Source organism: Oncorhynchus kisutch, linkage group LG23 (genome assembly GCF_002021735.2).
Source record: "Oncorhynchus kisutch isolate 150728-3 linkage group LG23, Okis_V2, whole genome shotgun sequence".
In the NCBI taxonomy this organism is placed as follows: Eukaryota; Metazoa; Chordata; class Actinopteri; order Salmoniformes; family Salmonidae; genus Oncorhynchus; species Oncorhynchus kisutch.
This window is the reverse complement of record NC_034196.2, coordinates 7,206,872-7,231,906: the sequence shown is the minus strand read 5'-3', so window position 1 is coordinate 7,231,906 and position 25,035 is coordinate 7,206,872. Positions and strand designations below refer to the sequence as shown.

Below are 25,035 nucleotides of genomic sequence, written 5' to 3'. Positions count from 1 at the left end.
ATAAAGGTCTCATAGTTGACAGTGCATGTCAGAGCAAAAACAAAGTCACGAGGTCGAACGAATTGTCCGTAGACCTTCGAGACAGGATTGTGTCGAGGCACAGATCTGGGGAAGGGTACAAAAACATTTCTACAGCATTGAAGGTCCTGAAGAACACAGTGGCATCCACCACTCTTAAACGGAAGAAATTTGGAACCACCAAGACTCTTCCTAGAGCTGGCCACCTGGCCAAACTGAGCAAATGGAGGAGAAGGGCCATGGTCTGGGAGGTGACCAAGAAGCCAATGGTCACTCTGACAGAGCTCCAGAGTTCCACTGTGGAGATGGGAGAACCTTCCAGAAAGACAACCATCTTTGCAGCACTCAACCAATCAGGCCTTTATGGTAGTGGCCAGATGGAAGCCACTCCTCAGTAAAAAGGCATATGACAGCCCGTTTGGAGTTTGCCAAAAGGCACCTAAAGGACTCTCAGAACATGAGAAACAATATTCTCTGGTCTGATGAATCCAGCCAAGACAACCCCTGAGTAGCTTTGGGACAAGTCTCTGAATGTCTTGGAGTGACCCAGCCAGAGCTCAGACTTGAACCCGATCTAACATCTCTGGAGTGACCTGAAAATAGCTGTGCAGTGATGCTCCCCATCCAACCCAACAAAGCTTGAGAGAATCTGCAGAGTAGAATGGGAGAAACTCCCCAAATACAGGTGTGCCAAAATTGTGGCTTCATACCCAAGAAGGGTCGAGGCTGTAATCGCTGCCAAAGGTACTTCAACACAGTACTGAGTAAAGGGTCTAAATACTTATGTAAATGTGATTATTATTTTTATACATTTGCAGATCATTCTAAAAAACTTTTTTTGCTTTGTCATAACGGGGTAGTGTATGTAGATTGATGGGGAAAAAAACTATTGAATCCATTTTAGAATAAGGCTGTGACGTAACAAAATACGGAAAAAGTAAAGTGGTCTGAATACTTTCCAAATGCACTGTAATTGAGATGATGCGCCAGTTAAAAAGAATGGTCTGATGAAATATGCCATTTGTGGTGAACACGTCAAGTAGCGTATATAGGCCTACCAATGGGAAGTTTTTGTAGGACATTACATTTAATGTTAGATCAATTGCATGGCTATCTAGCAACAATATCATATTCAGAGTTAGCAGTGACTCAGCATATTTAGCATATTCACAGTGCCTTCAGACAGTATTCATACGCCTCGACTTATTCCACATTTTGTTTTTACAGCCTGAATTCAAAATGGATTAAATTGATTTTTTTTTCCTCACCCACCTACACACAATGACAAAGTGAAAGCATATTTAGACATTTTTGCCAATGTATTGAAAATGAAATACAGAAATCTAATTTACATAAGTATTCACACCCCTGAGTCAATAATTTGTAGAAGCACATTTGGCAGCGATTACAGTTGAGTCTTTATGGGTAAGTCTCTAAGAGCTTTCCACACCTGGACTGTGCAACATTTGGCCATAATTATTTTCTAAAATCGTCAAGCTCTGTCAAATTGGTTGTTGATCATTACTAGACAGTTATTTTCAAGTCTTGACATAGTTCTTACTTAAATCTACTTGAAAATCTAACTCGGCCACTCAGGAACCTTTACGGTCTACTTGGTAAGCAACTCCAGTGTAGCCTTGTGTTTTAGGTTATTGTCCTGCTGAAAGGTGAATTCATCTCCCAGTGTCTGGTGGAAAAAGAGACAACCAAGTTTCCGTTTAGGATTTTGTCTGTGCTTAGCTCCATTACGTTTCTTTTTTATGCTAAAAAATCCCCCAGTCCTTAACGATTACAAGCATACCCATAACAGGATGCAGCCAACACTATGCTTGGAAATATAGAGTGGTACTCCGTAATGTGTTGTATTTGCCCCAAACATGACACTTTGTATTCAAAACAAAAAGTGAATTGCTTTGCAGTACTTTGTTGCAAACATGATGCATGTTTTGGAATATTTTTATTCCTTTCCCCTCTATCAATTAGGTTAGTATTGTGGATTAACTACAATGTTGTTGATTCATCCTCCGTATTCTCCTATCACAGCCATTAAACTAACTTTTTAAAAGTCACCATTGTCCTCTTGGTGAAATCCCTGAGTGGTTTCCTTCCTCTCTGGCAGATGAGTTAGGAAGGACACCTGTATCTTTGTATTGACTGGGTGTATTGATACACCATCCAAAGTGTAATTCATTACTTCACCATCCTCAAAGGGATATTCAATGTCTGCTTATTTCAATTTTACGCATCTTTTTTCACCAATTTCTGCTAAGTATTGGAAAGACGTCCCTGATCTTTGTGGTTGAATTTGTATTTGAAATTCACTGTTTGACTGAGGGACCTTACAGAGAATTGTATTTGTGGGATACAGAGATGAGGCAGTCATTCAAAAATCATGTTAAACACTATTGAGTCCAAAACGATTGAGTTCATGCAACTTATGTGACTTGTCAAGTACATTTTTACTCCTGAACTTATTTCATTTTGCCATAGCAAAGGGGTTGAATACTTGACTCGAGACTTTTTATTTTTAATTCATTTGTAAAAATTAAATATAATTTTTTATTTTACCTTTATTTAACTAGACAAGTCAGTTAAGAACAAATTCTTATTTTCAATGACGGCCTAGGAGCAGTGGGTTAACTGCCTGTTCAGGGGCAGAACGACAGATTTGTACCTTGTCAGCTCGGGGGTTTGAGCTTGCAACCTTCCGGTTACTAGTCCAACGCTCTAACCACTAGGCTACCCTGCCGCCACGGAATAATTATTGGGACATTATGGGGTATCTATTTTAATCTAATCCATTTTAAATTCAGGCTGTAACAACAAAATGCGGACAAAGTCAAGGGGAGTGAATACTTTAAGGCACTATAGCTGTGTGTTTTGCCTTCCCACTTCTTCTCGTGGTAAATTAAATAGCATATAGCCTAGGCCAATATGCAAATGAATCTGATCTGATTATTCTGGATCCTATTCTGACATTTTGCACATCAAAATATCCATCATGCATTCTCTGAACATGTTAGATGAAATAGCTTACTTGGCACTTGAAAAGTTCAGTCTAAGGTCTCCCGGGTGGTGCAGTGATCTAAGGCACTGCATCGCAGTGCTAGCTGTGCCACCAGAGACTCTGGGTTCGAGCCCAAGCTCTGTTGCAGCTGACCAGTGCGGCTGGCTTTCGGGTGCGGCTGGCTTCCGGGTTGGATGAGCGCTATTTTAAGAAGCAGTCCGGCTTGGTTGGGTTTCGGCGGACGCATGGCTCTCGACCTTCACCTCTCCCGAGTCCGTGTGGGAGTTGTAGCGATGAGACAAGACAGTAACTACCAGCAATAGGATACCACGAAAAAGGGAGTAAAATATTTATTTTAAAGAAAAGAAAAAAAGCCTAAGCCCTCCCGCTTAGATGGCTTGCTTCAAAGTAACTGATAACACCCACCTGCAGGCGCTGACCTGCCACAAGGAGTCGCTATAGATTGATGAGCCAAGTAAAGCCCCTCCGGGCCAAACCCTCCCCTAACCCGGATGATGCTGGGCCAATTGTGTGCTGCTCTATGGGACACCAGATCCCGTCCGGTTGTGATACGGCTTGGGATTGAACCCGTGTCTGTAGTTACGCCTCTAGCACTGCGACGCAGTGCCTTAGACCTCTGCACCACTCAGGAGGACCATGAGGGAATTATTTTATTAGACTTTTTGGTTTTAGGCTAATGTTCGAGCATAATAACTCCAGGAGAGCTAATGGGCATGCAGACTTATTCCAGCCCCATTCGCCAGATTCTACAAATCAACCGCTCAACAGGAACTTGACTGACACGGCCAAAATATAATATTTTTCACATTTTTGATGGTATGACACAGAATTTTATGTTTTTGAATAACAAAAGGTTCTAAATTTGCTACACAAGTAGTACGTGACCCTAGGGTGGAAATACATTCGGGTGGATTTAAAATGAGTCTTTCTCCATTCTGATTGTTTTATACTGTTCAATTCAAACCCCCCCCCAAAGAAAATCTGCATTTTCATACATTTCGGCATTTCCTGCACTCATTTGAGATAATTTACACGTAGGGCTGCACAAATAAGGGCAAACAACCTAGGCCTTATTTTTAACCAAATGTTGCAATTGTAATTTGACTTGCGATTTAGAGCAAAACGCTTCGGTGAATTGTTGGAATCACGGAAAATAATTATTCTAATTCTATAGTTAGAATATAATAGTGGGCACCTTGAATATTGCTTGACATGACAACGAATGAAAATGCCAGGGAGGAGTTATTGTGGCAGGGTAGGAACCAAAGTGTTAAGTGTTTCCAAGGGGACCCTATAAATCTTTGACTACATAGAATGTTCTCTTATCTACTTTGCGTAATTCCTCTTTGATTTAAAATATACTGTTGCACAAACATGGTGATTTAGGTCTACACCATCACTGGTATTATCAGACTGTATAGCTAGTTACGTTTGCTTTCAGTACATTTATTAGCTATCTAGCTAATGTGATTTAGGTCCAACTTGCTAAGAAAAGACAAACTAGCTGTTTGCAGATGTAAGAAACAAACTAATAGTGTAATTATAGAACGCTAGTGAATTTAAGAAGCAAAGTGAAAACAGTATCGTTGTCATTCACATTGTTGCTTGTGCTGCATTGACTATGCAGACTGAACGCCTGTGTCTCGTGATCAAGCAACAACAAATGTGCTCCTTCAGTGACAGAGGGCGGGGCTAGGTCTGTGTAGAAAGCGGCATGAAGAGAGAATGAGCGAAGAGAGATGACTAAAGTAGTGGAGTAAACTATAAAAATTAACATTACACACAGCATATCACATTAACAAACCAAACATTCAAATATCGTCATAGGAGGTAAAGTAAAAACCCAAACCAGTCTGTGAATCTATACAGGTATATTGTAAAATATGGTATAACGCCGAGCCCTACTCGGGTGTGCTTGAGCAGTGCTGACTCAAAGTTTGCACACCAAATGGCCTAGCTCTCCTGATAGAGTTGACCGCATGTGTTGTATACAGTGTAAGAATGTCGAAGATAAATACACAATGCAGAGACAGAGGACGAGAGGTCAAAAGGATGCGAAGTCAATAGAGTAATAACGATTAAAGGAAATTGTGTTTTTTCTGTAATAGGGAATATTTATCAATGTTTCAGAGACATGGGAGGAATATGTCTCCTGAAATAGGATACTTCGGATATTTTTTTTGCAAGGAATTTTAATTTGTCAAACCCAGGCTGGGTTATAAAACTACATGCTGCCCCTTTGTTCTTGGGAGAGAATCACTGAGAGAGCATAACTGAGGACAGGGGAGAATGACCATCTACCTCCCCATAAGATTTGTCCTCTTCAAATAAACCTATTTTCCTCCCCCTTGTTTGCTTTTGTTATTAAAGAATAACATAAATTGCTAACAGCAACAGTGCTTTATGCTTGACTTTGTGCCATTTTCTTCACAGTGGTATCGTTATGGTATTGAGTATCATTATAGCTGGTATTGGTATCAAATCGAAAATTATGTTTATGATGTAGTTCATGATTTCCTCTTTGGGTAGCCTAAACAAATGCAGATTGTCAACCCAATGCTTCTGCCATCTATAGCCTAGCCACTATGCTACTACATCCGTTGGGCTAAAACAGCAGACCTGCCTGATATTAAGCCATGTAGGCTATAGCTTTTAGAGAAATCCAGACCTATAAATTCAACTTCTTGCCAACATGGGCTCATTTATGGAGGGGAATGAATATTAGCAGGCATGTGGTACATGCAGACCTCAACATTGATATTAAATTGCATTCCAAGTGACATTAAAAAAGGTATTAACCCCAGAGTCAATTTCACAGCAAAAATCCCCATCAAAATCAGTCTGTTTAAGCTAGAGATAATCAGCCATTTGCAAGGGCTCCGTCACAATCTACTGCATCCGCCAACAGAGGCATTACACATCTGCGGTGGAAGGTGGCCTGAGCTACAGCGGTGTTTGTCAGACCATGAGACATCCTGAAAATAGGTCTCCTCAAAACAGTTCAGGCTACACACTAATATGACCACTCTATTGAAAGGTGAATCTCTCAAACACATACATGTTTTTCTCTACGACGCCCACAAGCCACGCCGAAGGCAGCCCTGTACCAGTTCCCAAAAACATTTTTTATTTTTTTTGGGGGGGGGGGATTTTAATGCCTAACAAAGGGGTTAAATGTGTGTCCCCCAAAATAGTTTCCTGATCTTTATAGGACAGACACTTCAAAACAAAGTTCCGTGACACATTTTTTTGGGACCATCTGTTTTTCAAGGTGTTTTCAAGGTGTCTATGGGCAAATAGCAGTAAGCCCAAATTAAATGTTTCTGCAAATTGACATTTTTTATTAATTTTTTTGACCTAAAGGGGTACTAAATCAAAATAAAATACCTAAATGATTCTTGGTATGGCCATCTTAAAACAATTCCATATGTTAGCTTAGTAGAACTCCACCCCCCCCCCCCCCTTTTTAGAGGGTTAAAAAGTCTTACATTCAACTTCATGGAATCTGCAAATAGTCAGACACCCATTCTGATACCCAGCCTTGTCTCTAGGGTGACATTCGGCCAATGGACAGCTTAAGGTGCTGGGGAAAAATCACCAAACATTCTGTTTGATGCATCTCTAATATCATTGTAATGTTATGAGGTATACCGGAAGAATGTTATACCAGAAGTAGTTTGCAGCACTTTGGGGCAGAGAAGCTATGGATAGATATGCTGCAGAGCATTGAAGACACTAGTTAGGAGGAGTTAAGAACTGAGGGGTGTAGTGTTACTCACGCAGACTTGCCAGAACCAGGACATGAAGAGGAGTGTTTGGGATCTTTCTCCAGTTTTGGCTTCTTCCTTGGCAGGGATTTCGCATCCTTCTCAGCCTGAAAAAAATTATAATAATAGTAATAAAAACTATACGAGCGACAGGTTTGCTGTTCTTCCAATTAAAAAAATTAATTCAGCATCTGTGGTCAAAGCACTTTTGTTACTTCTCCATGTTCACCCTCTCAAGCAGACTACGAGGTCTATAGTACTACTACTTTCACGATCTAACGCTTGTCAACCATACAGGTTTGCAGACCTCTCAGGGGCAGTGACGCACAGCCTAGATAAGAGCCTTTTGAAGGAGAACAGGCTGCCCTGAATACCTCAACAGAAGAGAGCCAAAGAAAACAAGGACCAGACATATACTGTATAAATAATTTTCAGGCAAATTTACAATTACAGCTGGGATACTGCACACTTAGCACATAATGCAAAACAGTAGGTTTGATTCAATGAGGGAACTAAAATGCTTAAAATACACTGAATACATGACTCAACATACAGGAAGCAGGACAGAACAGCAGCCTCTGGCAAGACAACGAATGGGTGCCTATGCATTTATGTAAACAGCTGGTGCACGATATCTAAGGAAGTCTCAAGGTTTTGCTCGCCTGAGGTAGAGTATCTCATGATAAGCTGTAGACCACACTATCGACCTAGAAAGTGTATCTGTATTTTTCATAGCTGTCTACACATAGTTGAAGTCTGGAAGTCTACATACACTTAGGTGGGAGTCATTAAAACTAGTTTTTCAACCACTCCACAAATGTATTGTTAACAAACCAGTTTTGGCAAGTTGGTTAGGACAGCTACTTTGTGGATGACAAGTAATTTCCCAATTGTTTAAATTCAGATTATTTCACTGTATGACAATTCCAGTGGGTCAGAAGTTTACATACACTAAGTTGACTGTGCCTTTAAACAGCTTAGAAAATTCCAGAAAATTATGTCATGGCTTAAGAAGCTTCTGATTGGCTAATTGACATAATTTGAGTCAATTGGAGGTGAACCTGTGGATGTATTCAAGGCCTATCATCAAACTCAAAGCTCACCACTAAGCTAAGGGCTGCAACTGGATCCTGGACTTCCTGACGGGACGCCTCCAGGTGGTAAGTGTAGGTAACAACACATCCGCCAAGCTGATCTTCAACACGGGGACCCTCAGAGGTGCGTACTTAGTACCCTCCTGTACTCCACTCATAACTGCACGGCCAAGCACAACTCCAACACCATCATTAAGTTTGCTGATGACAACAGTGGTAGGCCTGATCACCGACAACGATGCGACAGCCTATAGGGAGGTGGTCAGAACCCTGACCGTGTGGTTCAAGGACAACAACCTCTCGCTCAACGTGATCAAGACAAAGGACATTTATTGTGGACTACAGGAAAAAGATGACCGAGCATGCCCACGTTCTCGTCGACGGGGCTGTAGTGGAGCAGGTTGATAGCTTCAAGTTCCTTGGCGGCCACATCACCAACAAACTAACATGGTCCAAACACACCAAGACAGTCATGAAGAGGGAACAACAAAACCTATTCGCCCCTCAGGAGACTGAAAAGATTTGGCATGGGTCCTCAGATCCTCAAAAGGTTTTACAGCGGCACCATCAAGAGCATCACCGCCTGGTATGGTAACTGCTCAGCCTCCAACCGCAAGGCACTACAGAGGGTAGTGCGTGCGGCCCAGTACATCACCGGGGCCAAGCTTCCTGCCATCCAGGAACTCTATACCAGCCGGTGTCAGAGGAAGGCCCTAAAAATTGTCAAAGACTCCAGCCACCCTAGTCATAGACTGTTCTCTCTGCTACCGCACGGCAAGCAGTCCGGAGCGCCAAGTCCAAGAGGCTCCTAAATAGCTTATACCCCCAGGTCATAAGACTCCTGAATAGTTAATCAAATAGCTACCCAGACTATTTTGGTAGCCATAGACTTGTCACACAATGCAATCGTTAAGTGATGTAACAGGAAGGTGACATTGTGTATGGGACATTGTCTCTGCTGGTAAGATAGCAAACGTAGCACCAATGTGTTTTAAATTATGATAGCACTGTTGATATACCTATACTTGGCTAAGAGTGGGGACAAGGTGAGGAGTGGGACATAATATTCCTGTATAGAAGAGCTGCTGAACCCAAACCAGTTCATAAAAACAAAAACCTGCTAATATCAGCAACAGTATGCATCCTATTTCACAAAACAAACAAAAACACTCACCGGTCTCTTTTTGCAGACTTTGGTAGTGATGGGGGAAGCAGGGTCCCCGTCTCCCCTCTCTGGGGCTATGTTGGGTCTCTTCCTGCTGGTTGGTTCCTGGCCTCCATGAGAAGGCCTGGTGCCCTGGGGAGGGACCCTGGACAGCAGATTGAGCTCAATCTTCACCAGCAGGGCATGTGGAGGTCCCTTGGGGGCCCTGGAAGCGTTGGCTGAGGACTCCCGTTTGGCCTGGTGTGCTGCAGCTGCAGAGTTGCTCCTGGGTGTTTTCTGGCCCTTCTGAGGGGCCGGGACGGTCTCTTTCCTGACACTGACGGAGGTTTCCACCACCCGGGCAGGGCTGGGACTGCGAGACCTCTCCCTCTTACAGTCCAGCATCAGAGTCATCTTGGGACCACTGCTTCCAGACTCTGGTTGTTTAGTCTTCCTCTTCTCCAAAGAGTTGCGCTTGGCCGGCTTCTTACTGCCCGTTATGGCGCTGCCACTCTTGCTGCTGTGCCCGGTTTTCGTTTTGACCTTTGGCCTGTCTGTGAACGAGGGGTCTTTGTCGCGGGGGGCCACCTCCACACTCTCCACCCGCAGCCCAGCCTGGGAGTCCTCAGGACGGGGAGCCTTAACTGGTCTGGAGGGATGTTTGTTCCCCACAGTTTTTCTCTGGCTGCTGCTGTCCCCAACATGTGAGACGGCCAGGGACTTGTTGCGGACATGCTGTTTGCAGGCAATGTCCTCACTTCCTGGAGGTTTGGCTTCACTATCGCTGAACTCTGGGTATTGTGGTGGTGTGTGGGATTTGTAGTCCCTGGGAGGAATGGCCTCCTCCTCTGAGTCATGGCTCTGCTGCTGTTTCGGTAAAGGGCTTTGGACAGTGTCACTATGGCTCTCTGTGATGGGGTTCTGCTGGCTCACTCTGATCCAGTTATTCAGCTGCCAGTTAGTCACCACGGGGCCTTCAGCCTGGACAGAGACAATATATGAACAATGTAAAGAAATATATAGGACCCGGTATAAACCTTAAGCCTAGTTCTGGACTCCAAAGCCATTTGAATGAAGATTCTGTGTATGGGGAAACTGGCCCATGGTGAACGCATGATCAATCAAAGACAAAGCAAGTTATTTAAGTGTTCCAAGTGTATGACTAAGTAGTGTGCTGTGTGTTTGTACCTTGGGTACTGGTGGGCTGCTGCTCCTGATGGGTTGTGGGGCCTCCTCTGTCCCACTCTCACTGCTCTCACTGTCTGAGTCTGACCCTGAGCTGCTCTCGGAGTCACTGGAGCTGGCTGACTCCACCCCACTGGAATGTGTTGCTACAACTGTACTGAAGGACCTGAGAGACAGAAAGCATAGTTACAACCAGAGAACGCAGAGACAGAAAGGTGTTAGAGAGCAGTTCAGTTCATTTATCTGGCCTTTTACAGGAATGTGTGAGAAAATAGAGAAAGGTGTAAAATCAGTAACTATTAACAAACTGTATAATAATACAGGTGAGTAAATGGTTTAGATGGAGAGTTGTTCTCTATCACAATACAACATCCCCCTCCTTGCCACATCCCTATAATCCCTCAAAAGGTTAGGCCTCTTTACACACACGCACACACACCAGGCCCGAGCAGAACCCCTTCCAAGCTAAACACAGCAGCCTCCAGGATCGCTGAGCTCCTTTCTCCTGCTGTAACACTCAAACACGTGCTCTCAGAGCCACACACTCACCAGGCAGGGCAGGAGGAACTATTACTATCATGGCTTTTACTAGTATGCTAACAAATAGGCCAAGCTGTTCTGTACTCCTGATAATATCGGTGGTGTGAATACATTAGAAGACAGAGAGGGTCGCACATTACATGAACTAGGCATAGGCCTTGCTACATGTGTCTTTCAAACAAGGATATGAGTTTGAGTGTGACTGACTAAGTCTTAGCTTTCCGTTGTCCAAAATATGTTTTATATTGTTGTTCTACTGTACACTGAAACGGCCTTGTTAACACCAGAACCGCCATTGTCAAAACGGCCACTGACGTTTGATATTGTACAACAACAAAAAATAAGATTCCTACCTTAACGGGCCAAGACAAATGCATTGTAGGACGTTGGTACAAAGCCAGGCGCTAATGTGTCTTTCTCCTCACTGAATGACGTAAATTGAGCACGTTAATTCACAACATAATTTGAATTAACTGAATGATGAGGTTGAAGAGGGTGATTTAATTTAGAACAATTGTGTAATGAATGTTTGTGTCCGCTGTGGTGAGGTCTAATTATTGGAATTAATGGCATGTAATCTCTCCTTGGCGAGATTCCAAATCAGACAATACAGGGTAGGAATCAATGATTAAAATTACTTTTCTGAACTTTTTATGGATATATTTCCACTAATATTTCTTCATGAAATGAATTTTTTATATTTGTGCTATGCACCATTTATCAAGCATTTTTGGAAAATGATTTGACTGCCTGCCTTGCGGGTTGATATCATTCCCTTTTCCACTGAACAAAAATATAAATGCAAAATGCAACAAATTAAAAGATTTTACTGAATTTATAAAATAAAGTAAGTCCAGTCAGTCAATTTAAATAAATTCATTAGGCCCTAATCTATGGATTTCACATGACTGGGAATACAGATATGCATCTGTTGGTCACAGATGCCTTTAAAAAAAAGTAGGGGCGTGGATCAGATAACCAGTCAGTATCTGGGGTGACCACTATTTGCCTCATGTAGCGCAACATAGAGGCAAAGAGCGCATAGAGTTGATCTGGCTGTTGATTGTGGCCTGTGGAATGTTGTCCCACTCATATTCAATGGCTGTGTGAAATTGATGGATATTGAAGGGAACTGGAACACGCTGTCGTACACATTGATCCAGAGCATCCCAAAAATGCTCAATGGGTGACATGTCTGGTGAGTATACAGGCCATGGAAGAACGGACATTTTCAGCGCCCAGGAATAGTGTACAGATCCTTGTGACATGAGGCCGTGTATTATCTTTCTGAAACATGAGGTGATGGCGGCAGATGAACGGCACGACAATGAGTCATTCTCGTCACGGTATCTGTGCATTCAAATGATTGATTGATAAAATGTAATTGTGTTGCTTGTCCGTAGCTTATGCCTGCCCATATCATAGTTTCACCGCCATAATGGGGCACTCTGTTCACAACGTTGACATCAGCAAACCACTCGGCCACACGAAGTCATGCACGCTTTCTGCCATCTGTCCGGCACAGTTGAAACTGGGATTCATCCGTGACAAGCTCACTTCTCCAGCGTGCCAGTGGCAAGCGAAGCGGAGCATTTGCCCACTGAAGTCGGTAATGACGCCAAGCTGCAGGCAGGTCAACACCCTGGTGAGGACGACGAGCACGCAGATGAGCTTCCATGAGACGGTTTCTGACAGTTGGAAAACCCACAATTTCAGCAGCTGTCCAGGTGGCTGGTCATTGGTAGCATCGTGTTGTGACAAAACTGCACATTTTAGAGTGACCTTTTATTGTCCTGAGCACAAGGTGCACCTCTAACGCTCATGCTGTTTAATCAGCTTCTTGATATGCGACACCTGTCTGGTGGATGGATTATATTGGCAAAGGAGAAATGGTCACTTACAGGAATGTAAACAAATTTGTGCACAACATTAGTGAGAAATAAGCCTTGTGTGTATGGAAAATGTTTGGGATCTTTTATTTCAGCTACGATACATAGGAAGGATTTTAGATAGAAAATGGTGAAACTGTGCTGTGATATGATACAGACTGCCGGTGACTGTGTAATAGGAGAAAAAGCGACACGAGACTTGTCTGTGGCACGCATGTGAAGAATACAACCACACACAGACACATGAGTAGACTTCTGCTATGTGTCCCTGCTGCTGCAGCCTCTCTCTAATCTGATAGCAGGATGATATATCTGAAGAGTCTATGAGGTAATCTAATACACGGTCTGCACTGATCTGAACTAACTGCATAACGAACGCACACACACTACCTCCACCACCTGGATGTTCTTTCAGGCCACAAAGGGTCACTGCAACCTTTTCAATACCAACGGGAGACAAAGGCTTGGGGTGCACTATGGCCCCTCTTTGGGGACATTAGTACACATTAGGGACATGACAGAGGGTGAAAGGATACTCACGAAGAGCTCTGTTGACAGATGAGTCTGGAGGAAGAGGCTAGTGGAGGTGATCCATAGTGTTCTGGGAAGAGAGAAAAAAACAAAAAAACATCTTTACTAAAACAGATGGGACACACCCCCTTACCAATATTCCCTCTAAACTGGGCACACTCGGGACTGCCCTGCAGAAGAAATATCAGCCTGCGCACAAGATTGGAAGTCAATTAAGGGGGAAAACTCTGGAAAGTTAACTTGGTCATGTTTCCCTTTACTGTGGGAATTGTGATCGAATCAACACAATATTAGCCACTTCCAATGCAACATACCGAAACTAACAAACTATGCAAAACATTTTGCTGTAGGCGGAATGCATCCGAGTAGGATTCTACTGCATGAGCGGTCGTGAGTAGAGCTGCATGAGCGGTCGTGAGTAGATGTGCTTGTCTTTAGATCAGTGCGAGAGCTGCATTTAGCCATGTGTGCACATTTGTTATTTTTGTTTGTAATTAAAATGTAAACTTTATTTAACTAGGGCAAGTCAGTTAAGAACAAATTCTTATTCACAATGATGGCCTATCGTTCATATTCTTTGCTAGTTAGCCCAGTTATAAATACACCACATGGACAAAAGTATGTGGACACCTGGACGCCGAACATCTCATTCCAAAATCATGGGCATTACTATGGAGTTGGTCGCCCTTTTGCTGCTATAACAGCTTTCCACTAGATGTTGGAACATTGCTGCGTGGACTTCCTTCCATTCAGCCACAAGAGCATTAGTGAGGTCGGGCGATTAGGCCTGGCTCGCAGTTGGCGATCCAATTCATCCCAAAGGTGTTAGATGGAGTTGAGGTCCGTGCAGGCCAGTCAAGTTTATCCACACAGACTTCAACAAACCATTTCTGTATGGACCTTGCTTTGTACATGGTGGCATTGTCATGCTGAAACAGGAAAGGGCCTTCCCCAAACTGTTGCCACAAATATGGAAGCACAGAATCATCTAGAATGTCGTATGCTATAGCTGGTGATGCCACCTTTCCAACAAGTCACAGCTGATTCCCAACTAGTGCGGTTAGAAGAGGGAAAGAATAGGTCAATAAAACCTTAATAAAGAGAGGCCCAGAGCCTAGAGCTGAACTCATTTGGGAGGTTTATTATTTACTGTCAGGCCAGTTCAATGGATGGGAGACGAACAACACGGCTGTGACCAATGACTTTCTAACTCTGGGGGACGAGAGGCTCGAGTGTTTGTGACGGAGTCTGGTGGAAGTGAAGAGAAAGAGCGATGGAAAAAGAGAAATTGACAGAGTGCCACTGAGGATAACAGCGGACAATCTTGCCACTCCTATTTGCCATATTTTAAATTTTAAGCCTACTAGAATGTGTGTGCCTCCAGGCTTGGAGGGAAGCAAAAGTAATTCCACTACCTAAAAATAGTAAAGCCCCCTTTACTGGCTCAAACAGCCGACCAAATCAGCCTGTGTTTGACAAGATACTACGCTACTTTACAGCAAACAAACTTTCAGCATGCTTATAGGGAAGGACATTCAACAAGCACTTTCACAAATGACTGATGATTGGCTGAGATAAATTGATGATACAAAGTTGTGGGGGCTGTTTTGTTAGACTTCAGTGCAGCTTTTGACATCATAGATCATAGTCTGCTGCTGGAAAAACTTGTGTTATGGCTTTACACCTGCTGCTATATTGCGGCTAATGAGTTACCTGTCTAACAGAACATAGGGTGTTATTTAAATGGAAGCCTCTCCAACATAATCAGGAATTCCCCAGGGCAGCTGTCTAGGCCCATTAGTTTTTCAATTTTTACTAATGACATGCCACTCGCTTTGAGTAAATCCAGTGTGTCTATGTATGCAGATGACTCAACACTATACATGTCAGCTACTACAGCGACTGAAATGACTGAAACAATTAACAAAGGTTGCAGTAAGTTGCAGTGGGTAGCAAGGAATAAGTTAGTACTAAATATTTCTAAAACTAAACGCATTGTATTTGGGACAAATCATTCACTAAACCTCAACTAAATCTTGTAATGAATAATGTGGATATTGAGCAAGTTGAGGTTACTAAACTGCTTGGTGTAACCCTGGATTGTAAACTTTTATGGTCAAAACATATTGATACAACCGTATCTAAAATGGGGAGAAGTATGTTTATAATAAAGTGCTGCTCTACCTTCTTAACAGCACTATCAACAAGGCATGTCCTACAGGCCTTAGTTTTGTCACACCTGGACTACTGTTCAGTCCTGTGGCTAGGTACCACAAAAAAATGACTTAGGAAAATTACAATTGCCTAGAACAGAGCAGCACGGCTGGCCCCTAGATGTACACAGAGAGCTAATATAAATAATATGCATGTCAATCTCTACTGGTACAAAGTGGAGGAGAAAACGACTTTCTCACTACTTGTATTTATGAGAGATAATGACATGTTGAATGCACCGAGCTGTCAGTTTGAACTACTGGCGCACAGCTCGGACACTCATGCATACCCCACAAGAGGTCTCTTCACAGTCCCCAAGTCCAGAACAGACTATGGGAGGCGCACATGGAACTGATGCAAGCAGTAACATTTTATTTCAAAAACAGATAGAAATACACCTTATGGAACAGCGGGGACTGTGAAGCAACACAAACATAAGGCACAGACACATGCACACACACGCGATAACCGACGCACTATACACACACACACTTACGCATGGAGTTTGTACTGTTGATGTGAGTGAGTGAGTGAGTGAGTGAGTGAGTGAGTGAGTGAGTGAGTGAGTGAGTGAGTGAGTGAGTGAGTTACACATAGAAAAAAATGTAGAGAGAAAAAGCAAGATGGAGAGAGAAAGAGATACTAAAAAAAAGAGCATTTATAGCGCAATCATGAAAACGGGGCTGCAGAGAGAGAGCGACCCTCATCAACTGTCACATTAGCTAATAAATCGTAATTTGAGAGGCCAGGGGCAGTTTGTTCTCAGAGAAACACTGCTAAACTAGTGTTTTAAACTTGATGCATGTAACATGATATACCAAGTGAGTGTAGACTCCCATTCCCCCACATTAACTTACTTTGTCCTGGAAATGCAGGTGGGACATGCTGTGCTTCCTGTGAGGGGACAAAGTAGAGGCAAAAAGCCTAAGTGAACACACTCACAGATATGCTTTTCCACACAGTAAGTTGTCTGTGAAAAAATTAAAAATAATTAAAAAAATGTAACTGGGCAATGTTTATATGACCTTGTTTCAAACAGTCCCATTTTTACCACATTCTTGCCGGCATAAGCCTTTTATATCCTGTGCGCATGCACCATTGAAGAGTGGAAGTAGGGGTGGGCGTTAATTTTAATAATTCCATTGAATATACACCATCACAAAGAAATCCATTAATTATTTTAGGCAGGTCGTAAGAAAGATAAGACTAATCAAATGTATTTTCAAAAGAATAAAATGGCATATTTTGAGCTTAATTACATTTTTTTTTAAGAAAAAAAAAGGTTTCTGGGCAGCCTATAGGCTTAGATGGCTGTGCTATGCAAACAAAATCAATAGTTTGTATCTGTCAATCATCACGTAAGATAGTTAAAATCCCCAGCAAGGATAATTTATATATCCTGAAATATACATTTAAGTCTATTAATCTCTTCTTTAAATTCTTGACATAACAAGTTGTTGTTTTGTTTGTTATTGGATGCATAGATATTCCCTAATAAAAAACATTTCCAAAATAAATTTTAAAAAAACAAGATTATTCATCTACATTTAGATATGTGGGCCATACTTTTTTTCATGCTAGGCTCAGAGTGTGAACTTTCCAAAAGTCGTTATGTATTACAGAGATTGGTCTTTTCAGGAGACCAGATAATCTGTTTACAAATTCCATCATTGGATGGTTCGACACCTGGGTTCCCCATAAAACTCAATAGGCCAGCATAGCTGACATAAACTGTAGATAAAACAAATAAAATAGTTACTTAGTAATATAAATGCTTCTTTAAGATCTTGGCATGTTTCCAAACCATTACTATCCATGATATTGCCATTGGTTGATGTAAAAGGCCATCCTCCAGATGGCAAGGCATTATTGGAGTCTGGGCATGCCAGACATGCCAGTTGCATCATTTTGCAATTTTGCACCAAATAGAAATCATGTGAGAAATAACAGGACCCTAGTTTAAATTGTTTAAGAGCTCGATCAATGAACACTACTTCCACCATATTCCTCTTTATTCTCAGCCAAGGAGTGGAAGAGTTATATCTAAACCAACTTATAAAATTGGTCGAAATGCTACAGCGTGGAAATACAATTTAAGTTAGAAAGTTAGAAACCAATAACTTATTAGCTAAATTTAAAGGGCCTTAAAATATTTACCTGTCAAAGTCAAAATGAAAAGGCTGTGTGCAAATGGCCAAAGCTAAATGCCAAAGCATTTCTGTGACAATAGACAACAGCTCAAGGACAGAACTACATAAATGTAAAATAATTGCATCTCTGTAAAGCTTTCTGATTGCCAAGGAGGAGTTTGACGTCAGAAAACAATAGAATGTTCATGATTTAACACATGCCAAAGCCGGTAAAATGAAAGGCAACCTTTTATACTGAGGCGTTGGTGGGACTTTTAAACATAATACCGGTTGGCGGAAATAAAAATACAGGCTTTGTTCCCGGCAATACCTTTCAGATGTAAAGAAAGTTGGTGACATGCTAAAATTGGTGGGTTTTCATCTTGGTATGAACGGGATAACAACGAACACAAACACCGTGAACGCACATACAGTGAACGCAGACACAAAGAGGTGTTTTATGCATTCCCTTGTAATCTATGACAACACCGATGATTAATGGACATAATGCATGTGGTAATGCATGTGGTGTAGGTGTTGTGCAACACTGTTTGACTAAGTGGAACATGCGTAAGACAAGGGGAAATTTATTTGGGGAGTCTAAGTTGCTAGTACATACAGTACAGCACATTAGGTTTAGGTTAGGCAAATACCTAAAGCTCAAAACGGATTATAGAGAAACAAAAGGAGTTGAGTTGTAAAGGTTTTAGCAGCTCAGTGAGCTGAGAGGGACCGCACCTTGACTGGGAAGGAGAACTTGGAGAGCTCAGCTGTGCTGGGTGTGTGGATGGCAGTCAGGAGAGGAGGCCAGGAGTGGGTCATTTCCTGAAGGAGAGAGAGGCAGAGAGAGCTCAAGCGAAAGAAAGTTGTGAAAATAAGTATTAGCTAGGCCATTAGAGCCCCATAGTAAAGACAGATGGCCAAGTCTCTCATGCAAAAATAGATTTTTAAATCTCAATGAGACTCACCGTTGTGTACTAGAGTTCACCATGCCCTCCTACCAAGTCAATGTCTAAGACACAGAGAGGACTAACTACACAGCAGAACCTTTATGACCGATTCATATAGCACATTAAGCGCTCCTCTGTCCTGAATGCAGAATGCATACTACAGTAGCTAGCTCTGTAAACTTGGGTTGGCTTTAACACAGGAATGTGAAAAGCAGCTATGTGCTCAGCGACTGATCCCTTTTTAGCAACCCAACATTCATCATGATGATAATAACAACTAACAAACAAATTGACCAACCACCACCTCAACTCTGTAGGATTGGTCACAGCTATAAGTAAAGATTTAGGAACAACTTACCCTCAGAATGTCCTCCACACAGTGAGCTTTATTTGACAGAGTCTGGAAGGCAGAGAGAGGAGCACAACACAGTTTGAGTGACACAGAAATCAGCCAAGAGGTGAAGCTTGAACAACACATACATAACATAGGCATGGTGGTCTATACTATGAAACCACTATGACCATGTGACTTTCGCGTGCCTACACACACACACACACACACACACACACAGTGTGACCTCACACCTGATACAGTCCAGTAGCTTGAGGAGAAGAGCCTTCTCAGAGGTTAGACTGAGGCTTGGAGAGGGTGTGTGTGCATAAGTTTGTGTGTCTGTGTGGGCACAGAATTTCAGTTCAAGTTTGACCAATCACAGAATCTGCCCTTTTGGGTGTAGGCTTATTTTTCATATTTTACCAGCCTAAATGTCCATTTCATTCTGTTAATTCTTAAAATACAAAAATCATGTGAAAAATCATTAAAACAATTACCAGGAACCTTAAGTTGCTTATCAATAAACAAATGTTTTTAGTGAACAGAAGTGTCAACTTTATGGCCCATATATTTATAGGAATATGAACATGGCATACATCCAGGAATGATGCCGTGTGCATCAAATTATTTTATCAGAATAACATTCTGACAACACAAACTCTGTTGTGATGCCACTTCAGCCGATAAGTCAGCTGTGCAAGGCGGTTAAGTTAAACATTTGAATTTAAACTGATGTATTTCAGTAGCCTTATACAGTACAAACTAAGGTCATGCCTACACTTGACACTTACAGTGGTTGCTCAACTTAAAGTTGTGCGATTTTGCTGCAGGACTTTGAGGTAATTTGTGGTTTAGTACAGTACCCTGTGTCACTACTTTATTGTTCCAGAACAGCGCAAGGGGGAGTTAGAGCACAGATTATGCTTTTGGGTCCCAAGGCGCTACTGTGTCTGACAATGAATGGGCGACATAAACCAAATAGATAGAAACTGATAATTATGCACGACTTCAGTGTTACTTACTAAAACGTGTTACACTAAAGCTTTTATTCTAAGAGAAAACTAGACTACAATTAGGGTGTGAAAATGTTAGGATTATTTTTGCTCTTACTGTAGCCTACTCCCGACCGGTCACGTTGTACAGCGCCTGAGAGGTGCAGCGGTCTAAGACACTGTGTTGCTCCAGATGCTGGTTCAATACCCGTGCCGGCCTCAACTGGGAGACCCATGAGATAACTGTAGGCTTCTAGTTTCTCTCCCTCTAAAAACATAAATGATTCTAAATAACAAAATGGCTTTATTTACAACTATGTCTCTCCCCATGTTCAAGAACAACCTTTTTCCTTGCTCAATTTACATTATTTGAAAACAATAATCTCCAAAACATTTGTTTTAAATGCGATTATTATCATCATCATCCATTTAGAGTTATATAAAAGCTCTTTGTCTATTCTCACAGATATATTAACCCTGTTATTAGCAGGACAATCTATATTGGTCATGGCTCCCGAGAGGCGCACAATGGGATTGCCTTGCAGTTCTCTTGAAGATGGACCTAGTCCATGGGGAAGGGAGGAGGTGGACCCTCACCCGTCCCCACTGGATAGCACAGAGCAACACTAAGGGGCATTGCACTAATGGCGCTGAAACGTTCCTGCTGTTCTTATTGCCAGTCTACACATCCAAACTAAAACTATGTAACTAATAATGGTGTGAAAAATGCCCCTTAGATATGAATTTGGAGGACAGATCTTAAATATTAAACCATTAGACCTCTCACTAAAAGGCGTCAGTAAAAAGTTATACTTAAATCCAAACTGGATTTAATGAAAAATGACATGAAAAGCACATATTTGTAAATCCCAAACTATCAAAGTATTTGGAACGGTAGATACAAATTATTTGTGACATTGTGGTTACAATAAAGAATGTAAAAAGAGGCTGTGTTTTTATTTACAGTAGTGATGGACATCTGGAGGCATTTTGCATTTCTTCATCAACATCTTTCAGCTTCGTTAATAAAATAACTAGAAAAAAGACATTCAAAATGCAAGAAACAATGTGGTCCCAGAAACACCTCTCTGACATAGGGTCCAGCATATCTCTTGATGATTTCTTGCCCAAAGAAATCGCGAGCCGTGAAACCTGAAAAAGGAGGCAAAAGTGAATTACTGTGGAAACAATATAGCAGTCCGTGAGGTGTAGGGTACAATATTTTATTTACCTTTTGCTTGTAAATAGCCTAACTTATAAAAATCTAAAAAATAAATTATACATATATATATATATTTTTAACATGTCTTACCGAGCCTTTCCATAAGTCCACACAAGTTTCTTCAACTGTCTTCTGACTGTGATTAGAGCGATGGCGATGTGCTGTGAAGCCAGCAGATTACATATGACCTTCGCCGATCGCTCATCATCTTCACTCATCAGTGGAAATTCGGGCGACAGCTGATGCATTGGTCCAGAGCCAGGCAGTATTGGCATGTTTACTACAGTACATACTGTAGGCTGTTTACTTGTCAGACTGCACTGTAATCTAATAAACAAATGCAGGCAGCTTCTAGCTTCAAAATGCTTTAGTATCCAAAATGTATCCAAAATGTTTAAATTGCGTATGGGTGACCTCATGCAACCGCAAAATGTTGGATAAAGCTGTACATTACTGTATTACTTCATGCTTTCCTTCATAAAATTATTTTTTAAAATAGTCTTTCAAAATGCAGATGTTTATTTAGCTATGGATCCATAATGAATTACTATGGGAATAATATCACAGAATTACAGAAATATTGTAACAAAGTTGTCTAATGAAGGTAAACAAATTGTTGCTTTACTGGAAAATACTCTTTCAAAACACACACAGTTATGTTGTACAGCGCCATTATGGCTATTAGCAAAACAATAGACTTGCCTAGGAGGGTAGGGGGAGAATTCTTTCATCAAATGTATTTCTTAGTTAGGGTGGCTGTATCATAACCGGCCATGATTGGTTACAATTTCAGTTTAATCCACCAGAAAAGACAGAACAAATAATACAACAAATATTGTGGTGAAACACAAATATACTAATTGATTTAAAAAAAATATGAATTGGAACCTTTACCTTGTGGAAGGGGAAAACGTATTATTAACCCTGTTTTTCACAAAACGTTGTAAACAACGTTTCTAGAATGGGCTATTTGCAGGACAATATACATTGGTCATGGCTCCTGAGTGGCGCAGTGGTCTAAGGCACTGCATCTCAGTGCAACAGACATCAGACATCACTACAGTCCCTGGTTCGAATCCAGGCTGTATCACATCCAGGCTGACCGTGATTGGGAGTCCCATAGGGCGGCGCACAATTGTCCCAGTGTCATCCGGGTTAGGGAAGGTCCTTCTGTTCCTCTAAAAACAGAAATAAATATTTTGGCCTTTAATCAGATTACAAAATGCTCACTTTATTTTGTTATCCAAAAAAACCTCATCTTAAAAATATTGTTATATATAGCCTACCCGCCGTGGATGACTATTTCAGCACCGTTCCTCATATTCTTAAGATGTGTGTTGACTGAACATAAGCAAGTGATGTCTGCTAAATAATCAAGTTGATGCACAGTCATATAGCCTCAGCACCTACATAAAGTTACGTGTGGGCGACCTCATGAAACCGCAAAATGTTGGATGAAGCATATACAGTACAATTTCTTCATCAGCATCTTTATGCTTTTGTTAAAATGATACAAATACTCATTCAAAATGCAGATGTTTATTTCCTTATGGATCCATAAATTACTGTGGGAATAAATATCACTGAATGACAGAAATAATGGAACATAGTAGGCAAATAAAGGTAAACAAATTGTTGACAACTGGAAAACACTATTATTTTGGCCTTTATTTTGATTACAAATCACAGACTTTTGTTTTTTTGAAAAACAAATAAGTATCGTTATACACTGCTCAAAAAAATTAAGGGAACACTGAAACAACACAATGTAACTCCAAGTCAATCACACTTCTGTGAAATCAAACTGTCCACTTAGGAAGCAACACTGATTCACAATAAATTTTGCATGCTGTTGTGCAAATGGAATAGACAACAGGTGGAAATTATAGGCAATTAAGCAAGACACCCCCAATAAAGGAGTGGTTCTGCAGGTGGTGACCACAGACCACTTCTCAGTTCCTATGCTTCCTGGCTGATGTTTTGGTCACTTTTGAATGCTGGCTGGCGGTGCTTTCACTCTAGTGGTAGCATGAGACGGAGTCTACAACCCACACAAGTGGCTCAGGTAGTGCAGCTCATCCAGGAGGGCACATCAATGCGAGCTGTGGCAAGAAGGTTTGCTGTGTCTGTCAGCGTAGTGTCCAGAGCATGGAGTTGCTACTAGGAGACAGGCCAGTACATCAGGAGACATGGAGGAGGCCGTAGGAGGGCAACAACCCAGTAGCAGGGCCGCTACCTCCGCCCTTGTGTTAGGAGGAGCACTGCCAAAATGAACTCCAGCAGGCCACAAATGTGCATGTGTCTGTTCAAACGGTCAGAAACAGACTCCATGAGGGTGGTATGAGGGCCCGACGTCCACAGGTGGGGGTTGTGCTTACAGCCCGAACACCGTGCAGGACGTTTGGCATTTGCCAGAGAACACAAAGATTGGCAAATTCGCCACTGTGCCCTTCACAGATGAAAGCAGGTTCACACTGAGCACGTGACAGACGTGACAGAGTCTGGAGACGCCGTGGAGAGCGTTCTGCTGCCTGCAACATTCTCCAGCATGACCGGTTTGGCGGTGGGTCAGTCATGGTGTGGGGTGGCATTTCTTTGGGGGGCCGCACAGCCCTCCATGTGCTCACCAGAGGTAGCCTGACTGCCATTAGGTACCGAGATGAGATCCGCAGACCCCTTGTGAGACCATATGCTGGTGCGGTTGGCCCTGGGTTCCTCCTAATGCAAGACAATGCTAGACCTCATGTGGCTGGAGTGTGTCAGCAGTTCCTGCAAGAGGAAGGCATTGATGCTATGGACTGCCCCGCCGGTTCCCCAGACCTGAATCCAATTGAGCACATCTGGGACATCATGTCTCGCTCCATCCACCAACGCCACGTTGCACCACAGACTCTCCAGGAGTTGGCAGATGCTTTAGTCCATCCCTCAGGAGACCATCCGCCACCTCATCAGGAGCATGCCCAGGCGTTGTAGGGAGGTCATACAGGCACGTGGAGGCCACACACACTACTGAGCCTCATTTTGACTTGTTTTAAGGACATTACATCAAAGTTGGATCACCCTGTTGTGTGGTTTTCCACTTTAATTTTGAGTGTGACTCCAAATCCAGACGTCCATGGGTTGATACATTTGGTTTCCATTGATAATGTGTGATATTGTCAGCACATTCAACTATGTAAAGAAAAAAGTATTTAATAAGAATATTTCATTCAGATCTAGGATGTGTTATTTTAGTGTTCCCTTTATTTTTTTGAGCAGTGTATATTATCAAGTTGATGGCACAGTCATATAGCCCCGGCATCTAAATAAAGCTGAGTGACTCACTCATTCATGGCTCTGGATTCAAAATAAATAAGTGCAAACATTCTTTCTGATAGTCTTTAACTTTTTATGGCTGCAGGGGCAGTATTGAGTAGCTTGGATGAAAAGGTGCCCATTGTAAACGGCCAGCTCCTCAGTCTCAGTTGCTAATATATGCATATTATTAGTATTGGATAGAAAACACTGAAGTTTCTAAAACTGTTTGAATTATGTCTGTGAGTATAACAGAACTCATATTGCAGGCAAAAACCTGAGAAAATCCACTTCCTGTTTGGATTTTTTCTGGGGGTGGCAGATTTTCAACCTAGCTCTCATTGAAATTACAGCGAGATATGGATGAGTTTTCACTTCCTACGCCTTTCACTAGATGATGTCAACAGTCAATAGAACTTTGTCTGATGACTCTAATGTGAAGGGGGGGGTCGAATGAGACCGGAAATAGTCACCACTGCCACGAGTTGACCATGCTTTCACTATGCGCGTTCACAAGGGATGGACCTGCGTTCCACCGCTCATTTGAAGACATTCTAATTCCCCAGGGTTGGAACGTTATTCAATATGTATTTAAACAACATTCTAAAGATTGATTCAGTATATCGTTTGACATGTTTCTACTGACTGTTACGGAACTTAGACATTTCATCACGTTATAGTGGACGCGCTTTTTGACTTTGGAA

The 25,035-nt window shown here is 42.0% G+C and overlaps 1 protein-coding gene across 4 annotated transcripts in view; it reads right to left on the bottom strand.

The window, feature by feature from the left end:
• The window catches only part of LOC109877937 (AF4/FMR2 family member 1-like), a 71,962-nt gene that overhangs the window by 29,534 nt on the left and 17,393 nt on the right, over positions 1 to 25,035 (bottom strand). For all 4 annotated transcript variants that reach the window (XM_031802758.1, XM_020470170.2, XM_031802756.1 and 1 more), the window contains 7 exons: positions 18,848 to 18,889; positions 18,278 to 18,364; positions 16,268 to 16,304; positions 13,206 to 13,266; positions 10,240 to 10,402; positions 9,082 to 10,032; positions 6,826 to 6,920 (listed from right to left, as the gene is read on the bottom strand). In XM_031802758.1, the coding sequence (XP_031658618.1) occupies positions 6,826 to 6,920; positions 9,082 to 10,032; positions 10,240 to 10,402; positions 13,206 to 13,266; positions 16,268 to 16,304; positions 18,278 to 18,364; positions 18,848 to 18,889 (1,436 nt within the window). The remainder of the gene's footprint in view (positions 1 to 6,825; positions 6,921 to 9,081; positions 10,033 to 10,239; positions 10,403 to 13,205; positions 13,267 to 16,267; positions 16,305 to 18,277; positions 18,365 to 18,847; positions 18,890 to 25,035) is intronic.